Source organism: Pseudoliparis swirei, chromosome 8 (assembly GCF_029220125.1).
Source record: "Pseudoliparis swirei isolate HS2019 ecotype Mariana Trench chromosome 8, NWPU_hadal_v1, whole genome shotgun sequence".
In the NCBI taxonomy this organism is placed as follows: domain Eukaryota; kingdom Metazoa; phylum Chordata; class Actinopteri; order Perciformes; family Liparidae; genus Pseudoliparis; species Pseudoliparis swirei.
This window is the reverse complement of record NC_079395.1, coordinates 20,097,846-20,121,178: the sequence shown is the minus strand read 5'-3', so window position 1 is coordinate 20,121,178 and position 23,333 is coordinate 20,097,846. Positions and strand designations below refer to the sequence as shown.

The window sequence follows — 23,333 nt, the reverse complement described above, 5'->3', positions numbered from 1 at the left end:
AAGTTGTCAAGTTGTGCTATGTGTGCCTGCTGTGCAGGTGACATCTGTCGCGTGTGCCGGTCAGAGGCCACCCAGGACAAGCCACTCTACCACCCCTGCGTCTGCACCGGCAGCATCAAGTTCATCCATCAGGAATGGTGCGTTGCATTCATTTCCCTTTTTCTTCTCTTCTCTTTAAATCTGAAACCACAAGTTCAAAGAAAGGTGGGTTCTCAGATGCTGATTTTTTTGCGCGAGGAAGGGCTTACATTTCAGCTGTGAAGAATCATGGTAAAGTTGCCTGATTTGCCTGCATGACAATAAGAGTCAAACTCACAAAGGTTTCCTTTTTTGTTTTCACAGCTTACTGCAGTGGTTGAAACACAGCAGAAAGGAATACTGTGAATTATGCAAGCACAGGTTTACATTTACACCAAGTAAGTTGTTGTGTGCAGTGCATTAATATGCTGTTGCCTCCTCTGAACTGCCTAAATATGAAGACCCTCATTCCACCTTCCTCGTTCTCGGCTTTTTGCCCAGTCTACTCTCCAGACATGCCGTCTCGCTTGCCTGTCCAGGACATCTTCGCGGGGCTGCTCACCAGTGTTGCAACAGCCATCAGATACTGGTTCCACTACACGCTGGTGGCCTATGCCTGGTTAAGTGTGGTGCCTCTCACAGCATGTAAGTCATCCGACATGCTCAAATGAAAGAGGAGATATTTATCAGCAGTTGCACATTGTTTTTAGTTTTATTGTAATTGTTGAATATAAAATGAACAGTTAGCACTTGTTTAAAACTTAGAAGCAGAACTGAAGACTTGCAGCAACAAATGACTTGATTTAATTCAGGGAATGGAGCAAAGCGTAAGTAATATCGCTATTTGGTCACTTATGCTGTAAATAAAAGAAAGAGGTAAACAGTTTTATTTAGCATTACATGTAATACAATTCAAATAAGATTCAAGAATGTGCAGCATAGTTTTGAGTTTGTTTCATGCCACTTGTCGCTTTTCAGAAATGATTCTCCGATTGTGTTTGTTGGTTTTTCTGTTTGTTTGTTCTGCCTTTCTAACAGGTCGTATCTACAAGTGCTTATTTACTGGCTCTGTGAGCTCTCTCCTTACTCTGCCATTAGACATGCTTTCAACGTAAGTTTGAACTCTCCTCCGGTCTCGATCTTGCCCCTTAATTCTCTCTCACACTGCATCCTCTTTGTCGTGTGGCTGTTCTCCCTCGCAGGCAAAACCTGCTTGCGGACTCCCTCCAGGGCTGTTTTGTAGTCACTTGCACGCTGTGCGCCTTCATCAGCCTGGTGTGGCTGAGGGAACAGATTGTCCATGGTGGCGCCCCCCAGTGGCTGGAGCAGAATCCACCCCCTCTAGTTCTGAACCAGCCCAACGGTCCAGCACCGGCTAACGACGTGAGTCCCGTGAGACGTCTCCAATTGACATCTATCTGCACATAGAGCTAGAGCTGCCCTGTATATATTTTCTACCACTACATAGCATGTAGCATGACAGCTTCATATCTGTAATTGATAATAGTCCAATCTTTTTCTTGTGAAAGCGAAATCTCATGAACACCTTTTGAGAGTATTTGTTTTGACCTCCGTGAACAGGCTTCTTGCCACTACTCAAGAATTGATAAGACATTTTCACACAAGTGTCTGAGAGGATACATGGGGATATTTTGGAAAGAGGTGGCTGCAAACTACAATTTGAGTGGTGAGCGACAGCAAAGAACCTCAAAAGGGTTAGATTATAGTACACGGAGCTCGATTAAATCACACCTTTGGGACTCAGTGAAAGCCACATAATCTCCTTGAAGTGAGTGCAGGCGAGCTAAGCTGTAGGTGAAGAACTGTAATATGTTTGTTTTTTTGGGTGTTATTTCACGATTCTACAGGCTCCAGGTGGCAACGTCGGCGTCGACGCACAGGGTGCTGCAGCTCAGCAGCCTGCAGACGCCGCCCCGGAAGGACAGGCACCCGCCAACCCAAATGATGCCGGCAACCAGGGGGGCGTGGCTGGACTTGACAACGAGGAGGAAGATGAGAACCGGGAGGAAGATGAGGAGGAGGAGGACGACGATGACGATGAGGACGGCAGGGAAGAGGATGCTGTCGAGGCCAATAATGGAGCACACGGTCAGTGTGCACATCGAAACACAGACCGTTTTAAAGGAGTTGTTTTCAAGAGGAATTGACACAATTCTTACTTGGTGAACCAAGATATTAAATTATGATGTAAAACGCAGAACTGATATGCGTGTACGTGTCAGTTTATTAGAACAAATATGACTAGGAATGCTGAGGGAAAATATTTTTTAAGATTGAGAACATGCATAGCTTTGTGTGAACCAGTGTTTTCATTCCTCTGTTTCGGAATAAATATATGTAAATCATGGCAGGGAAAGCAACCTCCATGTTAATGTGGCCACAGAAGCATATTTTGGTGTTCCCTACCATTTCAGTTGTTTACTTTTCGTTCGTTCTTTGCAGAAGACTTTAACTGGAACGCCCTCGAGTGGGACCGAGCCGCTGAGGAGCTGACCTGGGAAAGGGTGGAAATCTATATATATATATATATATATATTTTTTTTAATTCCCAGAAAATGATGTGATGCAGCTGGGACCATAATGCTAAAAAAAAGCAAAGTGTGCAGGCAGGGTAGCAGGTAGTTAGATACATTGGGGCTAAAGCTTCTGTGACAGGAAATATCCATCTCTTGTGTGGCGTGTTTACGTAGCACTTTCAGGGATGCTGTTTGTTGTTTTGGTAGATACTAAGAATAAAAGCTGGTGTTAGTAATATAAGCATGTTTATCTGTTATGAAGGATCACTGTGACGTGACATTTTTTGTTTGTTCGCGTCCCAGATGCTGGGGCTGGATGGCTCCCTAGTTTTCTTGGTAAGTGCACACACACACACAAACACACACACACTCTTTCTACTCTCATACAAATTGTGCCTCAAAGGGCAATTTTTGTTTATTTCAACCTAACATATTTCCTATAAATGTGGCCCTTGTGGATGCTAACTTTGCATCGCTTGTAGAGATTCATGAAAACAACGATTCCTGCAACAACAAAAAATATATATATTAGGGCTCTCAGCGTTAATGCGTTAATCTATGCGATTAATTTGGCCGCGTTAACGCACTAAAATATTTTAACGCAATTAACGCAACTTTGTTTACTTCCGGTGTTCGTTGAAGTTTTTACACTGTTTCCGTTTTTAAAACAATTATTTCTCCGCGAAAATAAGGAGCAGAAATCAGTTTAAAGTCGGGTTTCCTCCTGCTCCTCCTTCCTCCCGTCTCCCCCTCTGATCCACAGAGGAACGGAGGGGCGACGTGTCGGGTGACGCGGCGCGGAAATAACTCGTCACACGAAACCTTCAACGTGATTTGTCAATCCGTTTGTCTGTCAACATTTTGCGAAAAAAACAACCAATGAACACTCAGTAAATCACAAAGGACCTCCCACCTCACAGGTGAGGCTCATTAGCAACCTGTCAGTCAGAGAACCAGAGAACACCGCGCAAGGACAATGTGCCTCATTATATATAGAGCTGAGATTGTTCTGGAATGTTTGATGTATAACACATGGGGGATGTGTCATATGCAAACGCCTTTAAAAGGTGAATTTACATTTTTTTTGTAAAATGTAGAAAATGAGCCCAGCCTCCAGAGGGTGAACGTTACATATGTGAATGTCAGTCAGTTACCAAGGCCACTGGTTCTGCTGTTGTTCAATGTTAAAGATGACAGGACCAATGGGGTCTCAATATACTTCTTTTTTTTACGAATCTGATGTTTCACTGAAGAAACAATTTATCATCCACAATATTAAATACCTCGCTGGCACTTTATAGGTAGGAGCCTCTTTGAAAACACAGCTCTGTGTGAAGTTTTGTCTTTAAAAAGAAGAAAAAAAACCTTTTAATCGCGATTAATGAATTTCAAAATGTGCGATTAATTAGTTAATTTTTTTTAATCGATTGACAGCCCTAATTACCTTCGCATTGAAAATGCCGGAAGGTTATGTTTTGATCGCCGTGTATTTATTTATTTATTTATTTATTTGTATGCGTGTTATTCGCAAATCTCAAAAAGTATTGAACCGAATCGCATGAAATTTGGTGGGATGATTGTTTATTATCCGGGGACCAGTTGATTAGATTTTGGGATCGATCGGGTCAAAGGTCAAAGGTCATGAACAGGTCAAAATCTTTCGCAGAACTCAAAAAATATTCAACCGAATCGCATGAAATTTGGTGGGATGATTGTTTATTATCCGGGGACCAGTTGACTAGATTTTGGGATCGATCGGGTCAAAGGTCAAGGTCAAAGGTCATGAACAGGTCAAAATGTTCTTGAATCGCATGAAATTTGGTGGGATGATTTGTTATTATCCGGGGACCATTTGATTAGATTTTGGGATCAATCGGGTCAAAGGTCAAGGTCATGGAAAGGTCAAACTCTTTTTTTTGCCATAGCACGATACATTTTTGTCCAATTGGCATGCAACTAATGCCAAAATGTTCATAATTCAATGCCCAATCTTGTGATATGCGAAGGTATGCGCTCTACCGAGTGCCCATTCTAGTATATATATATTATTTGTTTAGGGCAAGTGGCACGAGCCCCCTCCAGCTTTCCAAATGAACACTGTTCTCTCTATGAATCGTTTCAAAGTAGCACTCTAGAACAGCGGTCCCCAACCTTTTTTGAGCCACGGACCGGTTCCGTGTCAGAAATTATTTTTCACGGACCGGCAATATAAATGACGTAATAAATATGACGTCATACAATTATACGAAGGGCATAAAGTGCCAAAACAACAACTCATCATTACGCCGAATTAGTGTGAGCCGTGCGCTTGTTTACCTGCACGATGCCGCTAATGGAGACGACACAGACGTGTGTTTGGTCCGCTGCTCCTAACCGAGTTCTGGTCGCTGTCATTAGAACAGGCAGAGTTGTTGTGTGAAATGTCCCTTAAGGCCACCGTCATTTGCATCTCGAACTAATTTTCTTCTAGCTCGGACGAGCTCGATTCACCGGGTGGGTTTGTTTACAAATGGGTGCAGGTCTATTCTTTTGCAGTCGGGTCTTTTGTGGTTGGAGTACCGCTCAAACTCTTTTAAAAGCCTCTTCCACCCGGTCAACGTCTGAAACATGTAGAATATTCTGCTGTTCACTCGCCCACACAGCAGCGACTTTATCGACCAACTTGAAAACAGTTGTCATTTCCCTGAAGTGACAGAATTCATTGAGCAGTTGAATATGTTTTAAGATTCTTTGTCACTGAAATGTGCCGCCAGCAGAGGGTTCGGCGCGTGAGACTCGCCTGCAGCGATAAACCCGAACTTTAAGACTCCTGAACGCGGCTCAGACGTACACACGGGTGTATCCGGTCCTTTTTCAAAATAATATAATTTTCCGACTGATAAAAAAAAAAAATTTAACTTTATTTATTCACTTTTTTTCCGCGGCCCGGTTCCAACGAAGCCACGGACCGGTACCGGGCCGCGACCCGGGGGTTGGGGACCCCTGCTCTAGAATAGCCACCGTGGCTAACTCCGTTAGGGATCTTCGTCTGGTGCTCCGTTATAACGTAACCATTGTAATGCTGCGTTCACACCAAAAGCGTTGCGAATATACGCCATCCACCATGGAAGAACTAACCACTAGTTCTGCTTTATACTTGTTGAGGACATCCCACAAACCTCGAAACATATAACGCCCTCGTGTTTGGGTTCATAACATTAATATTACATATATATTTATACATAACATCACCCGCAGACTCACACAGCTCGGTGATTTTCGCCGACTACGTCTGAATGACTTCCGCTTCCAGCGCTACTAGAGTAGCAGCCAGTCAGATTTACCAACGGTGGAGCGTCTCAATGCTGATTGGCTTTCGCAACTCGGCTTCAGGCGAATTTTCGCGCCGCGCAATCTGCGTCAATTTTAACCACTCGCGCCTCTACATTGGCTTTGCAAGGGATCTACTCGTGTGAAAATTTGCAACGCTTTTGGTGTGAGAGCACCTTAAGTGACATCAAAGTGGCGACAGGAAAAGCCTTCTTGCCCGTGAACCCCCATTTCCAATGAATGCATAAACGTGTAAGGATCCTGGGCCAGTGAACGTCAATCTCACATGTAAACTAGTAATGTTTCTGCAGGGGGAAAGGTCAGCCCTAGATAAAGGTCCCTAAGATGCGGACCAACTTTTTGTCTTGCCTTTATGGTCATTACGACAGGCTGAAATACAGTGTACGCAGATCTCCCTTTAACAACCTCGATGTAAATAGATGTTTATGTGGTGCATACAGACATAAGTTGAGACCTGTGTGTGTGTGTGTGTCTTCTCTAGGAACATGTCTTCTGGGTGATGTCTCTCAACACACTCTTCATCCTGGTCTTTGGTGAGTGATGTAGTGCTGATGTACTGTATGATATGATATGATATTCCTTTATTTGTCCCACAGTGGGGAAATTTCAAAAATCACATCAGTGGTGCACATCAGAGCATCAATGAAAATAAATATAAAACGTAAAACACAATTCTAAAAAAACGAACTACTAAATACTAAATATACGGGGGGGAAATAAAGTAAAGTGCTGAGTGAAGTGCAGAGTTTGCCAGGCTCTCCAGCGATCTACTGCAGTGTGTTGTGCAGCCTGACAGCAGCAGGAAGGAAGGACTTGTGGTACCTCTCCCTCAGACACCGGGGAGGAATCAGCCAGTGGCTGAAGGAACTGTGCAGAGCTGCGAGAGTGTCCTGCATGGGGTGGGAGGTGTGGTTCAACAGGGACGATAGCTTTGCCATCATCCTCCCGTCCCCCACCACCTCCACAGTATCCAGAGGACACCCCAGCACGCTGCTGGCCTTCTTTATCAGCTTGTTCAGCCTCTTCCTGTCAGCCGCTGCCATGCTGCTGCTGCTCCAGAAGACCACTCCATAAAAGATGGCTGATGCCACCACAGAGTCAAAGAAGGTCTTCAGGAGTTCTCCCTGTACTCCAAAGGACCTCAGTCTCCTCAGCAGAAAGAGTCTGCTCTGTCCCTTTTTATAAAGTGCGTGTGCGTGGTCAGCCCGGTCCAGCTTGTTGTTCAGGTGAAGACCCAGGTACTTAAACGATTTTACAATCTCAATGTCCAGTCCCTAGATGCTCCCTGGTACCGGAGGAGTGAGTTTACCAGGGTGGAAGTCCACCACCAGCTCCTTAGTCTTACTGGAGTTGATGTGGAGGCGGTTCCGCTGGCACCATTCCAAAAAGTCCTGGTTCAGTTCTCTGTACTCCCTGTCATCGTCGGCAGAGATGAGGCCGACGATTGGAGAGTCGTAGGAGAACTTTTGCAGGTAGACGTTGTCAGAGTTGTGCTTGAAGTCCGAGGTGTAGATGGTGAACAGGAATGGAGCCAGAACGGTTCCTTGTGGAGCCCCTGTGCTGCAGGAGACCCGGTCTGACTCACAACCCCGTATCCTCACATACTGTGGATGGTTGGTGAGGTAGTCCAGGATCCATGTAGTGAGGTGGTGGTCCACCCCGGTCTGCTCCAGCTTGTCCCTCAGAAGCAAAGGCTGGATGGTGATGAAGGCACTGGAGAAGTCGAAGAATATGACTCTCAGTGCTTCCAGCCTTTTCCAGGTGAGAGAGCCATCACTGCAGCAGGAAGATGACGGCGTCATCCACACCGATGCCAGGTTGGTAGGCGAACTGAAGTGGGTCCAGGGATGAGCTCACCAGGGGCCGTCACTGAATACCTCCCACACAGTAGACTCGGAACAGTCCCTTAGAGCAGGTCTATTCAACTAGCGGCCCGTGGGCCGCATGCAGCCCGTTTGAGTTTAACTCTAGCCCGCAAGACTGCCTGCAAATCACTATAGCTTGGTAAGAAAAAATAAAACTGACGGACACGCCTCTTTTATACATTGAGACATCTAACCCAGAGCCATCGAGTTTCACTCCCCCCCCCCCCCCCCCTCCCCGTCAACAATCCTTCTCGGCTCGCGCGCGACTCTCACTAGCACCCCCCCCCCCGTCAACAACTCTTCTCGGTTTGATGCCGGCGCGCGCAACGCTCAGCTGTAATGCTCGCACAGGTGAGCATCAGGTGCTGATTTGATCAATATTCTGTGCGGCCCTCACACCCCCCGTGATTTTCTTATTCGGCCCACTTGCTACTGAAGTTGAATAGCCCTGCCTTAGAGCCTCCTCGGCTCCCTCGGACCATCGTCTAACTGTGCGGGTCACAGCTGGCTGCTTCTGTGCAAGAGTGGTGTACACAGGCAGAAGGTGCACCAGGTTGTGGTCAGATCTGCCCAGGGGAGGGAGAGGTGATGATTAATATACCTCCTTGGTGTTGGCATAAGGAGATCCAGTGTCTTATTGCCTCTGATGGGGCATACTGGGTGAAGGTGGGCAGAGTGGAGGACGGAGAGGCATGATTGAAGTCCCCAGAGAGAAGGAGGAGGGCATTGGGGTGTCGTTTCAACAGCCTTCTTGTCGCTGAGTGGATGACGTCAAGGCCGCTTCAGCGTTAGCAGAGGGCGGGACATACGCAGCTATCACAATAACGTGCGAGAAATCCCTTGGTAGATAGTTCGGCCTCATGCCAATAGCTAACAGTGTCCGTTGTGCAGGTCTGCTCCTTAACAGTGATGTGCCCAGAGTTACACCATCTATCATTCACAAACACTGCTAGGCCTCCTCCCTTCCTCTTACCGCTCTCCGTTGTCCCGTCCGCCCGTATGATGCGGAACCCATCGAGTGCAGCGTGTGTGCACGGAGTGAACTCCGTGAGCCAAGTCTCCGTGAACACCATGAGGCTACGCTCCGGTACTCTCTCTGATGCCGGGTCACTGCCGTCAGCTCGCCCATCTTGTTGACGAGAGACCTTGATGATCCATGATGATGGAGGGCAGGACAGGTTTAAAACGTCTTCTCCTGGCCCGACGTTTCACCCCTGCACGGCATCCCTGTTTCCTTCTCCGCAGCTTACATCAGGCAGCAGCACCGCCGTGTCCCGAAAAGCCACCAGTTGGTCCCTTGAGTAAACAACATGGTGTCCATGGCTGCATGCTGGGTCCCCAGATATGGTGGTGAAAATAGACAAAAACAGCAGAGAGACCATGACAAGCTTGAAGTGTCTAGCTGTCATAGTGCACGGATTACTCCGATAATCAGGAGGGGGGAAAAAAAGTAGCAACAGAGCAAAATAATAATAATAAATAATAAAATATTTTAAGAAAAGCTTGAAGTGTGTGGGAGCTGCTGTGAAAGGCAGCCACTCGTGCAGTGCCTAGCAACCATACAACTGTACATGCTGTCATTAGGATTCAAGCCTTTGGTGTACTATTGTCCATCATGCTGAACTACAGATTCTAACCTCCGCCATGTTTTTCCTTTCCAGCTTTCTGCCCGTATCACATTGGCCATTTCTCCGTGGTTGGACTGGGCTTTGAAGAATATGTAAGTACATGGGTTACAATATTCACTACTATTTAGTTTGTACACGCAGTGATGGGAATTCTCCAATGATGATGATGATGATATTATATGTTGTTGCAGGTCAAAGCGTCACACTTTGATGGCCTTGTCACCACCATACTGGGTTACATCCTCCTGGCTGCAGCTCTCATAGTCTGCCATGTATCCTCTTTATACAACACATTGTGTTGTGCATGAAGTGACCAATAGCAAGTCTCACACTCCTAGTTGCTGATTATGGCTGTTTCTAGCGAATCCACCCTTTACTCAATGTTTGTTGTCATAGAGAAACGCTAAATGTCAGGTCAGCGGTCCATCTTCGGTCCGAGAGTTAATTATGATGCTCAAAATACAGACTTGATGTGATTTCTCTCACATTGTGTTGTTGGTCCCTAACCGCGTCTCCTGCTAGGCGTTTGCTTCATTGGTGAAGTTCCAGCGGTCCAGACGCCTCTTGGGCATCTGCTACATTGTTGTGAAGGTGAATTAGTGATGCAAAAATTCTGTTTCGCTTTTTAGTCTGATGCTGCAAATATTTGCAACGATTTACTTGCGTGAGTTTACTCGCTTGACTATTTGTGGCTTTTCGCTTTACTCTTTTCATTTGCACCTGAGAGGGGGCTTATCTCAGTGGCTTTACTCCGTGGAAACAGTTATCATTTCCTTTATCCACCACGGAAGAAATAACCACAAGTTCTGCTTCATACTTGAAGGACATCCCACAAACATCGGAACATCTTACTCCCTTGTGTTTGGGTTCATAACATTAATATCATATATGTATATATATATATCTATATATATTAATACATAACATCACCTGTAGGCTCACACAGCTCAGAGACTTTCACTGACGACGTATGAATGACTGTCTCTTCCAGCGCTACTAGAGCAGCAGCAGCAGTTAGATTGGCTTTCGCAATTGGGAGTCGGGCAAATTTTTTGCCAAAGTTGAAATATTTCAACTTGAGGCGAAAGAGGCACATTCTTCGCGCCGCGCAATTCGCGTCAAACCCATCTGTACATTGACTTTGCATGGGATCTACCAGCGCGAAAAATTCTCAACGCTTTTGGTGTGAACGCAGCTTATATGATTAGGTACATTATGTGTACAGGAACAAATTGGGGGTAAAAAGAAATTGCACTTTTATTATTTATTTGACATGTCTTAGGTGTCCCTGCTGGTTGTCATGGAGATAGGCGTGTTTCCGCTGATTTGTGGTTGGTGGCTCGACATTTGCTCGCTGGTAAGACTGTCAATGGAAATGAAACCCTCATTTGATCCTGTTGATATCGTCACATACCAAGCAAATTAAATGCAATCAGGATGACAATTGGATTCACTTTGAGAATCTTTTTATATTAATTTTTTAAATTTATATATTACATTTATTGGACACATTTTAACATTTTTTTATTAATTTTTTTAATTAAAACACACACACACACAAACAATAATGTACGTCATTTGTTGGTTGCAGGAGATGTTTGATGCAACTCTGAAAGACAGGCAGCAGAGTTTTGACTCGGCACCCGGCACCACCATGTTCCTCCACTGGCTGGTTGGCATGGTCTACGTCTTCTACTTTGCCTCCTTCATCCTTCTCCTCCGAGAGGTCAGTGCAGGACTTTGACCGCTCCAAAAAATCTTTTTTGCAACTTGTGCAGAAGCTCACACGCCCAACCTGCAGTCTTTTAAAAAATGTGGTGCGTGTTTCTGTGGTTGCAGGTGCTCCGGCCTGGCGTGCTGTGGTTCTTGAGGAATCTGAACGACCCCGACTTCAACCCAGTCCAAGAGATGATCCACCTGCCCATCTACAGACACCTGCGGAGGTTCATACTCTCTGTGGTCAGTCAAGTCCCCTCCTCCTCTGTTTCATCCCAAACCAAAACCTTCTGTGGCATATCAATGCCCAGGTTTCTGTTTACTTTAAATACTTATGAAGTCAAAGACATTTATGAAAACATTGCAGACTTTAAGAGAAAAGAATAAAACATACTTGAAGCGGCAATTGATCCATTATCAACTTTGCCTGGTTGAGTTTTCCCCATCCCCCTAATCTTGATTAATAACACAATGATATTACAAATCCAATAATCTAGGGTGACCAGATTTGAGTTTGTAAAAAAGAGGACACTTCGTCTCGGGGGGGGGGGGGGGGGGGTGTGATATACATGCCTAAAAGGTGTCTAATATGTCTAGACTGAAATATCGGCATTATAATTATTAGAACTATGAGGATTTTTTAGTTGCCTATTTTGTGGAGCCCCCTCAGGACTTGGTGCCCTACGCACAGCGCGTAGTGCGCGTTATGGGAGCGGCGGCGCTGGTAGTAGTTTATAGCATACCGCACAAACAACAATGCAACTAGTGGAGGCGTCAAGGTGCTCAGTGTTGCCAGATTGGAGATGGTGAAGTATCGTACCAAAGGCTCAAAATGGTCGTATTTGGAGGATAATTATCATGTATCTGGCAACCCTGAGATCGGTCGACCAATGACTGTTCTCTATACCGTCAGAGCTCGCGCAAGAAGGGAGATACCATTTCCAAAACTTGTAAGGGGTAAATACTAGTTTGTGAAAACCCAGAGAAACACAAATATCCGACGAAGCAAAATCCCGGACGTTTTTGGAATCCCTGCCGGACGCATTTTTTAGGTCTCAAAAACAGGACATGTCCGGGGAAAACAGGACGTCTATCCCCTAAATAATCATTTATGGGATAGCTTCCGATAGCTGTCAGGGAAAACAAAAGCACTGTTCTCCTCCTGTTGTGGTTGCGTTAGTTTGACGTGCATATGTGCCATACATGGACTCTACATTTGATTGTACCCGGTCACAGGCAGAATTGCATAGTGAGGCTTATCGGGAACCAAGCTAAACACTGATGCTAACGTGTCATTTACTTCATAATAATAAGTTAAAGCATAAACTTGTCAAAGTGCAAAATGATCAGTCAGGCCAATTTCAATGTGAAAAGATTTATCGAAAGTAGTGATTCTCCGATTGATCGGCCGCCGATCATGATCGGCCGATATTGGTAAAAATGGCTTGATCGGCGATCGGCCAAAAGCGCCAATCAAAAAAGCCGATCACGTGACGTAAATTAATTGCGCGACTTTGCGCAAAAGAACAACAGAGCGGAGCTTGGCAGTGGCAAGCAAATTGACTTCTCCCGTCTGGAATTTTGTTCAGTGTCTGACAAAGACATCACATTTGCCATTTGTAATGTTTGTCGTTCTGAAATCCTTCGGGGTGGAAGCCGGCGAAGCCATTTTAACACCACACACATGATTAGGCATCTTAGAACACGCCATACAACTCAATATGCGGAGTATGAGAAAATAAACAAGCCAAAGCTAACGTCACTATCATCCCCATCCCTCAGTCAGCCTACTGTAAGTGATGCCTTTAAGGTACGTGAACCATACAGCAGGGACATTAAGAAGTGGAAAGAAATCACGCAAAAAATTATGGAGTTAATTTGCCTCGACGAACAACCTCTATCTGTTGTGGAGGAAAAAGGATTCCGTCGCCTGCTAACCTAACTGGATCCACGGTACGACGGTATTTATTTTCCACACACACACTCGCAAGACATGAATTGGTAGGATGAATATGAATGACTGATGACCGTGGTTTCTACAGAAATGATTAAAAACAAGACATACAGACAACGAATATGAATATATTACGGCTGTATCATGAAGGTGGATCTGTCCCTTTAACTCCGTGCTGCGTTACGGTGAACATTCCATCTACCCGTTAACAACGGTAACCATTTGAAATAGCAGAATGACTAAATGATGTAAACAATAATAATAATGAACCAGTGAATGATTAAAACACTACATGAACTAATATCTATACTATATACTGTTGAGTGTTGACATGAAACAGACTAACCGATGGTTGATAGTGGCAGCCTTTTAAAGAAAACGAACTCTGCTAGACTATAGATAAAAGATTACCATTCCCCTGCCATTCTGTGATCGGCAGTGATCAGCAATCGGCCGATCAGGATTTTGGTGATTGGTAATCGTTGATCGGCCCCAAAAATGCTGATCGGAGCAGCTTTAATCGAAAGTGTTGAATGAAGTTTATTGAGGTTAACAACAAGAAGGGCTTTTGCGATTTTAGATGTGATGCATCTTCAGTACACATCGGACCTGTGAATACAGCAGAGATGTAGAATCCCCCTGAGTGATGTAACCTTTTAGATAAAACACCTGGATCGTCCTGAGGGACACGACACCGTGGTCATGACAGGGCATGGGGAATGGACACATTGTGAAAGACGGAATGGCAATAGGTCATGACCCAAAACGTATTGTAACTTTCTATACTACTGTGTGACGGTACAGTGATACTTTACAGGTCTTTTTTTTTTTTCAGGTGGTGTTTGGCTCCATAGTTCTACTGATGCTCTGGCTTCCTATCAGAATCATCAAACTGCTCTTTCCAACCTTCCTGCCCTACAACGTCATGCTTTACAGGTACAACGAATTATCATCTGTCGCTCAGTGTCTCAAAGATGAAGATTCTCAACACGGGCGTGCGACCCAGAGCTGCTGCTCCTCCTCCTCACATTGACAGTATAGTTGTTTGCTTTATGTCGTTGTTTCTGCAGCGACGCCCCCGTAAGCGAGCTATCGCTGGAGCTGCTGCTGCTTCAGGTCGTCCTGCCAGCTTTGCTGGAGCAGGGTCACACTCGCCAGTGGCTGAAGGGCCTTGTGCACGCATGGACGTTCACAGCTGGATACATGCTGTATGCTCGAGACACACGCACGCACACACACACAAAAACATATATACACATATATTGCAACTTTGAATGTAAAATGGTACAATGGAATGAAAAAAATAAAAAAACATTTGTCATTAATGGGCAAAAATTCAATAGTAATTTTCAGTGGTACCCCAGCTAGGTAGTTTGCAATAATGCCAGATTGTGTTAATACAATCCTCACCTTGCAGTTCTCCTCTCGAGTACATGTACATGCTTGATACAGTAACCTGTATGAGTACTAGTACATTCATTTAAAATAGTTAACATACATTAGTTTTTACTACCTCGTGGGTCTCTAAAGACCTTTGAGATGACATACTGTGATTCGAGGCCGCGGCGGCGAACTCTAGCTAAAGGCTACATAAGAGTCGTTATTAGGAATCACACTGCACTTTCTATAAGAACAAGCCGACAGCGCTGGGAGACGGATGGTTAAGGTGAAGGTCTTAACCTTGAGTTGTTATGGTCACGATAGCCCATGGGTCACACCTGAAGGAATTGGGGTGGCGGCACCTCGGCAAGAAAAGCAGCGGGATACATAATACAAACTGGAGAGATTGAGGGAAAGGGACAGTTGTATTCAGCTTGGCCATGAGGCTTAAGGTGCATTCACACCAAAAGCGATGCGATTTTTCGCGTCGCCCAAAACGCGTGAGTTTACTCGCTCGACCGTTTGCCGTGTTCGCGCCATAAGCGTCGAGACGCTCCGCGAGGGGCGGGGCTTATCTCCGTGTCTCGTCTCCGTAAAGACCGTTATCATTTCCTTCATCCACCACGGAATAACTAACCACTAGTTCTGCTTTATATTTGTTGTGGACATCCCACACACTAACACCCTCGTGTTTGGGTTCATGACATCACCCCTAGGCTCAAACAGCTCGGTCACGTTCACCGATGAAGTTACTGTTACGTCTGAAAGACTTCCGCTTCCAGCGCTACGAGAGCGGAACATCTAAACGCTGTCATTGTGTTCATAACATTATTGTCCGTCTTGTTCTGATTCCACAACGGCGGGACAGCAATGACGCGTGAAGCAACTCAAGAGCTGATTGGCCCGAGTTGCGAGATTACCGCCTCAAAATTTAAATATTTCAACTAGGGGCGGAAATAGTGCCGCTGTAAACGCGTCGCCCACATCGTGTCGCTCAAAACGCGCCGCCCGGAAAAATATTGCGTCTATCGCAGCCTCTGTACGTTGACTTTTCATGGGATTCGGTCGCGCGAAAAAAATCGCTTCGCTTTTGGTGTGAACGCACCCAGCCATAAGCAGAGGGCTAAACCCTCAGCATCATTCCAATATTGTCAGATATATAATATCGGGTCGCTTTTCAGTGAAAACAGTTGTTGCCAATGCTGGACTGGCAACTTTTACTCCAGGATATTCCCCCTTTGAAACGGCCAAAATCTGGTGTCAGGCATGAGACTTTCTTAAGCCTAAAAAGAAGAAAAAAAGCCAAGAGGAGTTGCAGAAGTCAAGCTTTCTCTCAGGCCACTTGAATTGCAATATGCTTGAAAGGTTATGGAATTTGTGCTCAATGGCACCAAAACTACCCTGCTTTAAGACTATCTTCATCTCGTGTAACTGATGAAACGGTGTGGGTCACAGAAAAAGGACCTCTTCATACGACATGCTGTGTTCAAGGTTGTTCCTCACCAATGGCTTCCCCCACAGCGACCTTCACTCCTACCTGTTGGGGGACCATGAAGACGAGGACCACCAACCGAACGACAACCCTCCCGGCCGTCGTCACAACAGGATCCCTGGATTGGGGGAGGGGCTTCACGCCGCCCACCAGGCCATTCTGCAGCAGGGCGGGCCCGTGGGCTTCCAGTCGTACCACCGGCCGATTAACTTCCCCCTTAAGGTGACCCGCAGTTGTCATTCTTGTCATACAGTCGTTTATATTCTGCCACTGTTGGAGCCTGTGTGTTTTTACGATAACATTTTGACGTTCTTTTTGGTTGTTAAGATCATTCTACTGGTTGCCTTTATGTGTGTGACGCTGTTACTGGCAAGTCTGATCTGCCTCACCCTGCCGGGTAAGTTGTGGCCTCAAACTTTCTGCATCTTACTGTTGCCGCTTGCCTTCCCTCAAGTCATTATTTGCACCTCCACACCATACCCGTCTCCCTCTCTCCCAGTGTGTGCGGGCCGCTGGCTGATGTCTTTCTGGATGGGCAGCGCCGTGGTTCACGAGCTGTACACGGCGGCCAGTGGCCTGTACATCTGCTGGCTGTCCATTCGAGGCGCCACCGTGATGCTGTCCTGGATGCCACAGGGATGGACCATCATCATGGTCAAAGTCCATGAGTGGACCCTCATGGTAATGCGTCATTTCAAACAAAACCCCAAAATATGTGGCTATTGTTTGCATTTTGATGTGATGTCTGCCTACAAACAGATCCTGAAAACCATTGTGGTGGCCGTGCTCTTGGCCGGGGTGATTCCTCTGCTGTTGGGTCTGCTGTTTGAACTGGTCATCGTGGCTCCTCTCAGAGTCCAACTAGACCAGACACCTCTCTTCTATCCCTGGCAGGTAGGACATGCATGTGAACCACAGAATAATGACACAATTTTATCAGCATCGTGTCACTTCAAGTTTTACTGCTGACTATTATGGACTGGAGGAGAGCTTAGGGATGTCTTCAGCACAGTTCTGTTCAAATGTATATTTCTGTTTTTACAGAAAAAAAAAATAGATATTGGAGTAGATAGCCAGTCGGGTGAGAGGGAAGTCTGGGTCAGCCTGCTGGGTCCGCTGCCCCCGCATCACTTCCTCCTGTCACTTGCTCGAAGCAGCTTGTAGGAAATATTAATTAAAAGAAATAATAATTGTGTGTGTGCGTGTGTCAGGACTGGGCCCTGGGCGTGCTCCATGCTAAAATCATTGCTGCCATCACACTGATGGGCCCCCAATGGTGGCTCAAAACCGTCATCGAGCAGGTCAGTCGCACATCTTTCTAGCTTTCATGTCATCAAGAACAAAAAACAAATCACTGTAAAGATGAGAAATCTTTCTTCACTTGAACCAAAGTACAGTGGAAGATGCAATGGGTATGGAAAGTATTCAGACACCCTTACATCGTTCACTCTTTGTTTAATAGCCATTTGCTAAAATCTAAAAAGTTCATTTTACTTCTCATTAATGCACTCAGCACCCTATCTTGAAATTTTTGAAAATGTATTAAAAAAGAAACTGAAATATCACATGGTCATAAGTATTCAGACCCTTTGCTCATATTTCACTCACATGCTGTCCATTTCTTCTGATCCTCCTTGAGATGAGTCTACTCCTTCATTGGAGTCTAGCTGTGTTAAAATATACTGATTGGACCTGATAAGGAAAGACATACACCTGCCTATATAAGACCTTACAGCTCACAGTGCATGCCAGAGCAAATGAGAATCATGAGGTCGAATTGTGGCAAGCCACAGATCTGGCCAAGGTTACAAAATAATTTCTGCAGCACTCACGGTTCCTATGAGCACAGTGGCCTCCATAATTCTTAAATGGAAGAAGTTTGGGACGACAACTCTTCCTAGGCCTGGCATCCAGCCAAACTGAGCCATGGTGGGAGAAGAGCCTTGGTGAGAAAGGTAAAGAAGAACCCAAAGACCCAGGTGTCTGAGCTCCAGAGATGCAGTAGGGAGAAAGTTCCACAAAGTCAACTATCACTGCAGACCTCCACCAGTCGGGGCTTTATGGCAGAGTGGCCCGACGGAAGCCTCTCTTCAGTGCAAGACATATGAAAGCCTGCATAGAGTTTGCCAAAAAACACATGAAGGACTTCCAGACTATGAGAAATGAGATTCTCTGGTCTGATGAGACGAAGATTTAAGTTTTTGGCTTTAATTCTAAGCGGTATGTGTGGAGAAAACCAGCCACTGATCATCACCTGCCCAATACAATCGCAACAGTGAAACATGGTGGTGGCAGCATCATGCTATGGGGGTGTTTTTCAGCTGCAGGGACAGGACGACTGGTTGCAATTGAAGGAAAGATGAATGTGGCCAAGTACAGAGATATCCTGGAAGAAAACCTCTACCAGAGTGCTCTGGACCTCAGACTGGGCCGAAGGTTCACCTTCCAACAAAACAATGACCCTAAGCACACAGCTAAAATAACAAAGGAGTGGCTTTGTATCAACTCTGTGACCGTTCTTGACTGGCCCAGCCAGAGCCCTGACCTAAACCCAATTGAGCATCTCTGGAGAGACCTGAAAATGTCTGTCCACCAACGTTCACCATCCAACCTGACGCAACTGTCGAGGATCTGCAAGGATGAATGGCGGAGGATCCCCAAATCCAGGTGTCAAAAACATTATTCCCAAGAAGACTCATGGCTGTACTAGGTCAAATGGTTGATCTACTCAATACTGGACAAAGGGTCTGAATACTTATGAACATGTGATATTTTAGTTTTTCTTTTTTAATAATTTAGCAAACATTTCTACATTTCTGTTTTTTTCTTTCAAGATGGTGCGCTGAGTAGTAATAAGATGAACTTTTTTGATTTTACAAATGGCTGCAATGAAAAAATTAGCATTTTAAAGGAGTCTGAAAACTTTCCGTACCCAATGTATTTTGTCCACTTCGTAATGAAGGTGTACAAAAGCCTTTTTTTATATTGACTCATATTCAAAAGAACGGATGTAGATGTTGTCAAAGAAAGTAAAACAATTTTAAAAAATCCCGCAGGTGTATGCTAACGGCATCCGAAACATTGACCTCCACTTTATCGTGCGGGGGCTGGCCGCTCCCGTCATCTGTGTCCTACTGCTGTCCCTCAGTGTGCCCTATACCATCTGTAAAGGCATCACGCCACTGCTGGGTGAGTCCATGCATGCCGCTGTGTCCGAATTGAGGATGAATGGGGTCATAGGTGCTTTCTTTCCTTTTCATTCCCCCTTTTTTTACATGATATATTAATATCCACATTGGATTGGATTTTCCTCTGTAATTGTCTTTCTCTGTAATAACAAAAATCATAGCAACGTTATCGATTTCGAGCATTTTACACAGCACACGAGATAAAACTCCTCCCTCCCTTTTCCCTCGCCAATGGAAAACTCCACCAGAAAGATGGTAATTGGGACGTCCAGAGTTCGGTACTTAAAACACGAAATTCAGACAATCTTTATATACTCTGTGAAGTGTTTGCTTTGAGTTTCATCAAGTTGTGATTTGAAGTAAAAATTCAAGATTGACATTTAAACACCACATGTTCGCATTTAACTTCCAGAAAAAAAGATTTCCAGATGAATAGCGGATGAGTAAGAAAGCGAAACTTTAGCCAAAGTGCAATAGATTTTTTTTAGTCTTTCATTTACTTTCTTACCCCAACTCTGAAGTCCATCGGTCACCAGAGATAAGACACATCACTCTCTCCCCCTCCCTAAACCCCTCCCCTCACAGGTGTGCAGCCAGAGATGCAAACGCTGGTGGAAAGGAGGATCTATCCCTTCCTGCTGATGGTGGTCATGCTGCTTTCCATCCTGTTCTTCCAGATCCGACAGTTCAAACGTCTCTACGAACACATCAAGAACGACAAGTCAGTAGAGCGAGTGTGAAGGAACACAAGGGGGCAGTGTTTTACTCCAAGGAGGAGAGGGCTGTGTGATATGGCAGAGCAATTAGTCAAAAATGCACTCTCAAAAATAGTTTTCATAGCATCCACTATGTAGATGCCTTAATTGCGATATAGGGTTTTCTGTTCCCTAGAAATGTAATGAATAGAATATCTCTTGGAGAAAAACAGCATCCACATGTAGGATGGGATTTATTTATTTGAGTTAGTTAATTGTTTTTCGTAGGGTGCGACATGAGGAAAAGCGGGTAGAACCGTCACATTTAAAGTGGGTGACGGGGTCTACGGGCTGAATGTGCCTTTGTCTATGGGATGTGTTAAGTTGTTAGAACTGCATGTTGTCAAGCAATATATCCTCTTGACCGTGGGTCTAAATTTTCCAAAATCAAACTGAGCTTAAGCCTGCAAAACATTGTTTTCCGTGGGCGCTTATTGTGTTTTTAAGATTTGCCTAAAAGGATGAAATGCTCAGCTTCTCAGTGCTAGGCCACACTTTGGCCCAGGCAGCTAATTAAATCATGGAAGAGGCGGGCCTTAGTACTTTAACGCTGACCTTTCGATGTGCTCGGGCTAGCTAATTGGTCAGGGAGCTGTTGAGCTGTGAGGGAAGAGTTCATATCTCACACATCCAGATTTTTTAAAGGAAATCAACATTTAAACTGAAATTGATCACTAAAATCTCAACATAAATTGTCTTCAATAAAATGTTAAAAATGATTTGCAAACATCTGTCTTTCCCCGTTTCTCCTCCAGATATCTGGTTGGACAGCGACTTGTGAACTATGAACGCAAGACAGGCAGGAGGATGTCAACCTCCTCGTAGGCCCTTTTTAGTCTTTTGGGGGGGTTCTCTCCGTGCTTTGTCTGCCAGATACCAGCTTCAAACGGCAACCTCTAAACTTTTTGACAGTGGCCTAGTAGGACGTCGAAGAGTGAAGAAAAATAGTCCAAGGTTGCCAGCCGAACTGCAAAAAGAGTCGGCCCAGTTGAAACTCAGCGGAACCATAAAGTTGCTAACTGTTAGTCCATTTTCCATTTTTTGTGTGTCCTCAAAGCAGCTGACATTTTAAGTTGTAATTATATTATTATTTGAAGTCAGGACGGTTGAGCATAGCTTTTACCTCAGATTGTGCTTCCCTTCTGAATGTTTGTCGTGCAGTATTGTCTCGCTATACCCCGAGCGTCTCTCACTGGGACTCGCATGGCGCCTCAAGTGGAGCTGATCGGTGAGAAAGGACATGTCGTAGCAATGTGATTTGTATTTTTTTTTTTCTACTATTTTTATTTTACATGTTTTTTATGATTGATTGTTCGAGTGAGCTGTTCGTTCTGAGTTTTTTCTTTTTTTGGGGGGCGGGGAAGTAAAGATGTAGATGCATCTTTGATAATCTGTAAACAACACGTGACAAGTTTTCTTTCTTAAAATGTTTTCCTGTGCATTTCAAAACTGGGTCAGGAATATTTCAACTGGAAACTACAACCTCGGAACCTTTCAGAATGTGCCTGGCACACTGCTCTTCCAGAAATATTTATTCTGAGAGAATAAAATAAATATATATAGTCATGCTACTAAATAGCTGTTCAGACTCTTACCTGTCTGCATTCTGTCACCTGTGAGGAGACAACCGCTAAATAACATCACAACACTGATTTCAATCGGGTGAACTATGACAGGAAATGGAATGTTACTCATAAGCTCATCTCACTTGGAAATCGGTTGTCTGCGGTGGCATTCCTTCTTTTAGTGTTATATAACCTCATAATTCCCTTTAATATCAATTTTACATTGCTGTGAATAAATCTCCAAACAGCTTCATCGTCAAAAACTCAAGATTACATTTTACATCAGGGTAACTTTATATTTGAGCTCTGACCAAACTTGTTGTTTTACTCAATGGCCCTTGAACACATCACGATGTAGCTCAATGCGACCTCCGTTAACATGAAATTTAACTGATTTAGCCACGCCTCTTTCAACAGATTAATTTATTCACAATTTAGCAGTGTGTCGCACACGTATGCACATGCCCAGTATGAACGGGCATGATGTTTCCGATTTTGAAGTTTTTACGTCACGCGCACACAGCAGGCCATGCATCATCTCTATTTAATAATCAAAATGACATGATTAGCAGAGTTGGGAATGGGGCCACCACTCGCTGCCAAGCAATTTCAGTATGTTGGTGGGAGTAGAGTAAGATGTGAACGCTGCGATTGTTTTCCGACAAAATGTGTGTTTGTTTTTTGTTGAGGAAACGAGACAAAACCGTAAAAATTAAAAAAATTCTCATGCAAATGTTTTAATGTGCACATTTTACCACACCCATTTAATTTCTCTCCCAAAAAAGATTGAAAGATGTCAGTATTTCACTTTTGTGACTGCACAAGGAGTTTCACAGGATGAATTTGAGGAGTTTGGCTATAAAAAACATTTTTGTTATTGATATGGATTGTGATTTACGTTAATGTAGTGCTGCTGTGTGGAATGCTCTCAATATATATGAATATGATGCTAGAAAGTGACCTTTAAATGATCTTCTTAAACTGAGCTGGACATTTCAAATTTTGATCTTGAATTTTTAGAAACAAACTATTTCTATTTTTATATGTGCAAAAAAGGCAGTAGCATGGACTGTAACATAAAGCTATATACTCATGTCCGTTAATTGTTGGTTACAATAATAAATAGTTGAAATGACCGGATCATTGTGCCGTTTCTTCCTCACTGCAGACAATATTACCCTCAAGCATATGTTACTGTCTGATGTCTTAGAACGTCAAAGTAGAGTTTATCAATTTAAGTAATAAAACGTATAACTTGTCGACAGAAAGTAATACATTTTTTAAAGGTCATCGGGTAGTTTATAATTAGTCACAGTATAGTATGTTGTGGAATTTTATTATTATTAAAAAGTCATAGTTCCTGAAAAGGTCATCAAAAAGCCATAGCATGTTATTTAAAAAAAGTCAGTATAGTATGTTTAAAAGGGCATGCAAAGGTCATAGGACGGTATGGTTAAAAAAAATTGTAATATGTCAAATAAAGTAATAGAATAGACAGTATTGTATGAAAAAGAAAGTCCTAAAAAATATGAGTATAGTTTATTGACAAAAGTAATAGTCATCTGGGTTTTTCCTCTAAAGTAAGGAAAAGGTCAGAGTATGTCTTAAAAAAAAAGTTATATCTAAAAAGAGACACATTCATATTAAATTCATACATCAGCATAGTATGTTAAAAAAAAGTAATAAAACAACCAATAAAAGTCGGTATCGTATGTTAAAAATTGTCAAAGTTATGTTATTTATTTTATTTATCTGTATAGCAGGTGGGAAAATTATCACTTTCATCTATATTTATTGGACTAAAAGTATATGGCTACAGTCTGAAAGAACAAACCTAATTAATTAATAAAAGGTTTACAGCAACAGTTCTGAGATAATATCCTGAACCTCTGGAAAGAGCAGCTC

At 44.0% G+C, this 23,333-nt stretch overlaps 1 protein-coding gene across 6 annotated transcripts in view; it reads left to right on the top strand.

The window, feature by feature from the left end:
* The window catches only part of LOC130198442 (E3 ubiquitin-protein ligase MARCHF6-like), a 50,927-nt gene that overhangs the window by 1,127 nt on the left and 26,467 nt on the right, over window positions 1-23,333 (top strand). For 3 of the 6 annotated variants that reach the window (XR_008832627.1, XM_056421604.1, XM_056421602.1), the window contains exons 2-25: window positions 38-137; window positions 343-416; window positions 520-663; window positions 1,057-1,129; window positions 1,221-1,401; window positions 1,887-2,127; window positions 2,482-2,543; window positions 2,859-2,891; window positions 6,367-6,418; window positions 9,412-9,470; window positions 9,570-9,650; window positions 9,901-9,969; window positions 10,661-10,735; window positions 10,970-11,104; window positions 11,218-11,337; window positions 13,884-13,984; window positions 14,119-14,256; window positions 15,950-16,142; window positions 16,248-16,317; window positions 16,420-16,601; window positions 16,680-16,814; window positions 17,132-17,221; window positions 18,977-19,109; window positions 19,694-19,829. Coding sequence is in view for 5 of the 6 variants with exons in the window: in XM_056421604.1 (XP_056277579.1) it covers window positions 38-137; window positions 343-416; window positions 520-663; window positions 1,057-1,129; window positions 1,221-1,401; window positions 1,887-2,127; window positions 2,482-2,543; window positions 2,859-2,891; window positions 6,367-6,418; window positions 9,412-9,470; window positions 9,570-9,650; window positions 9,901-9,969; window positions 10,661-10,735; window positions 10,970-11,104; window positions 11,218-11,337; window positions 13,884-13,984; window positions 14,119-14,256; window positions 15,950-16,142; window positions 16,248-16,317; window positions 16,420-16,601; window positions 16,680-16,814; window positions 17,132-17,221; window positions 18,977-19,109; window positions 19,694-19,829 (2,677 nt within the window). In the remaining variant the exon portion in view is untranslated. The other 3 variants (XM_056421606.1, XM_056421605.1, XM_056421607.1) reach the window with 3 other exon arrangements.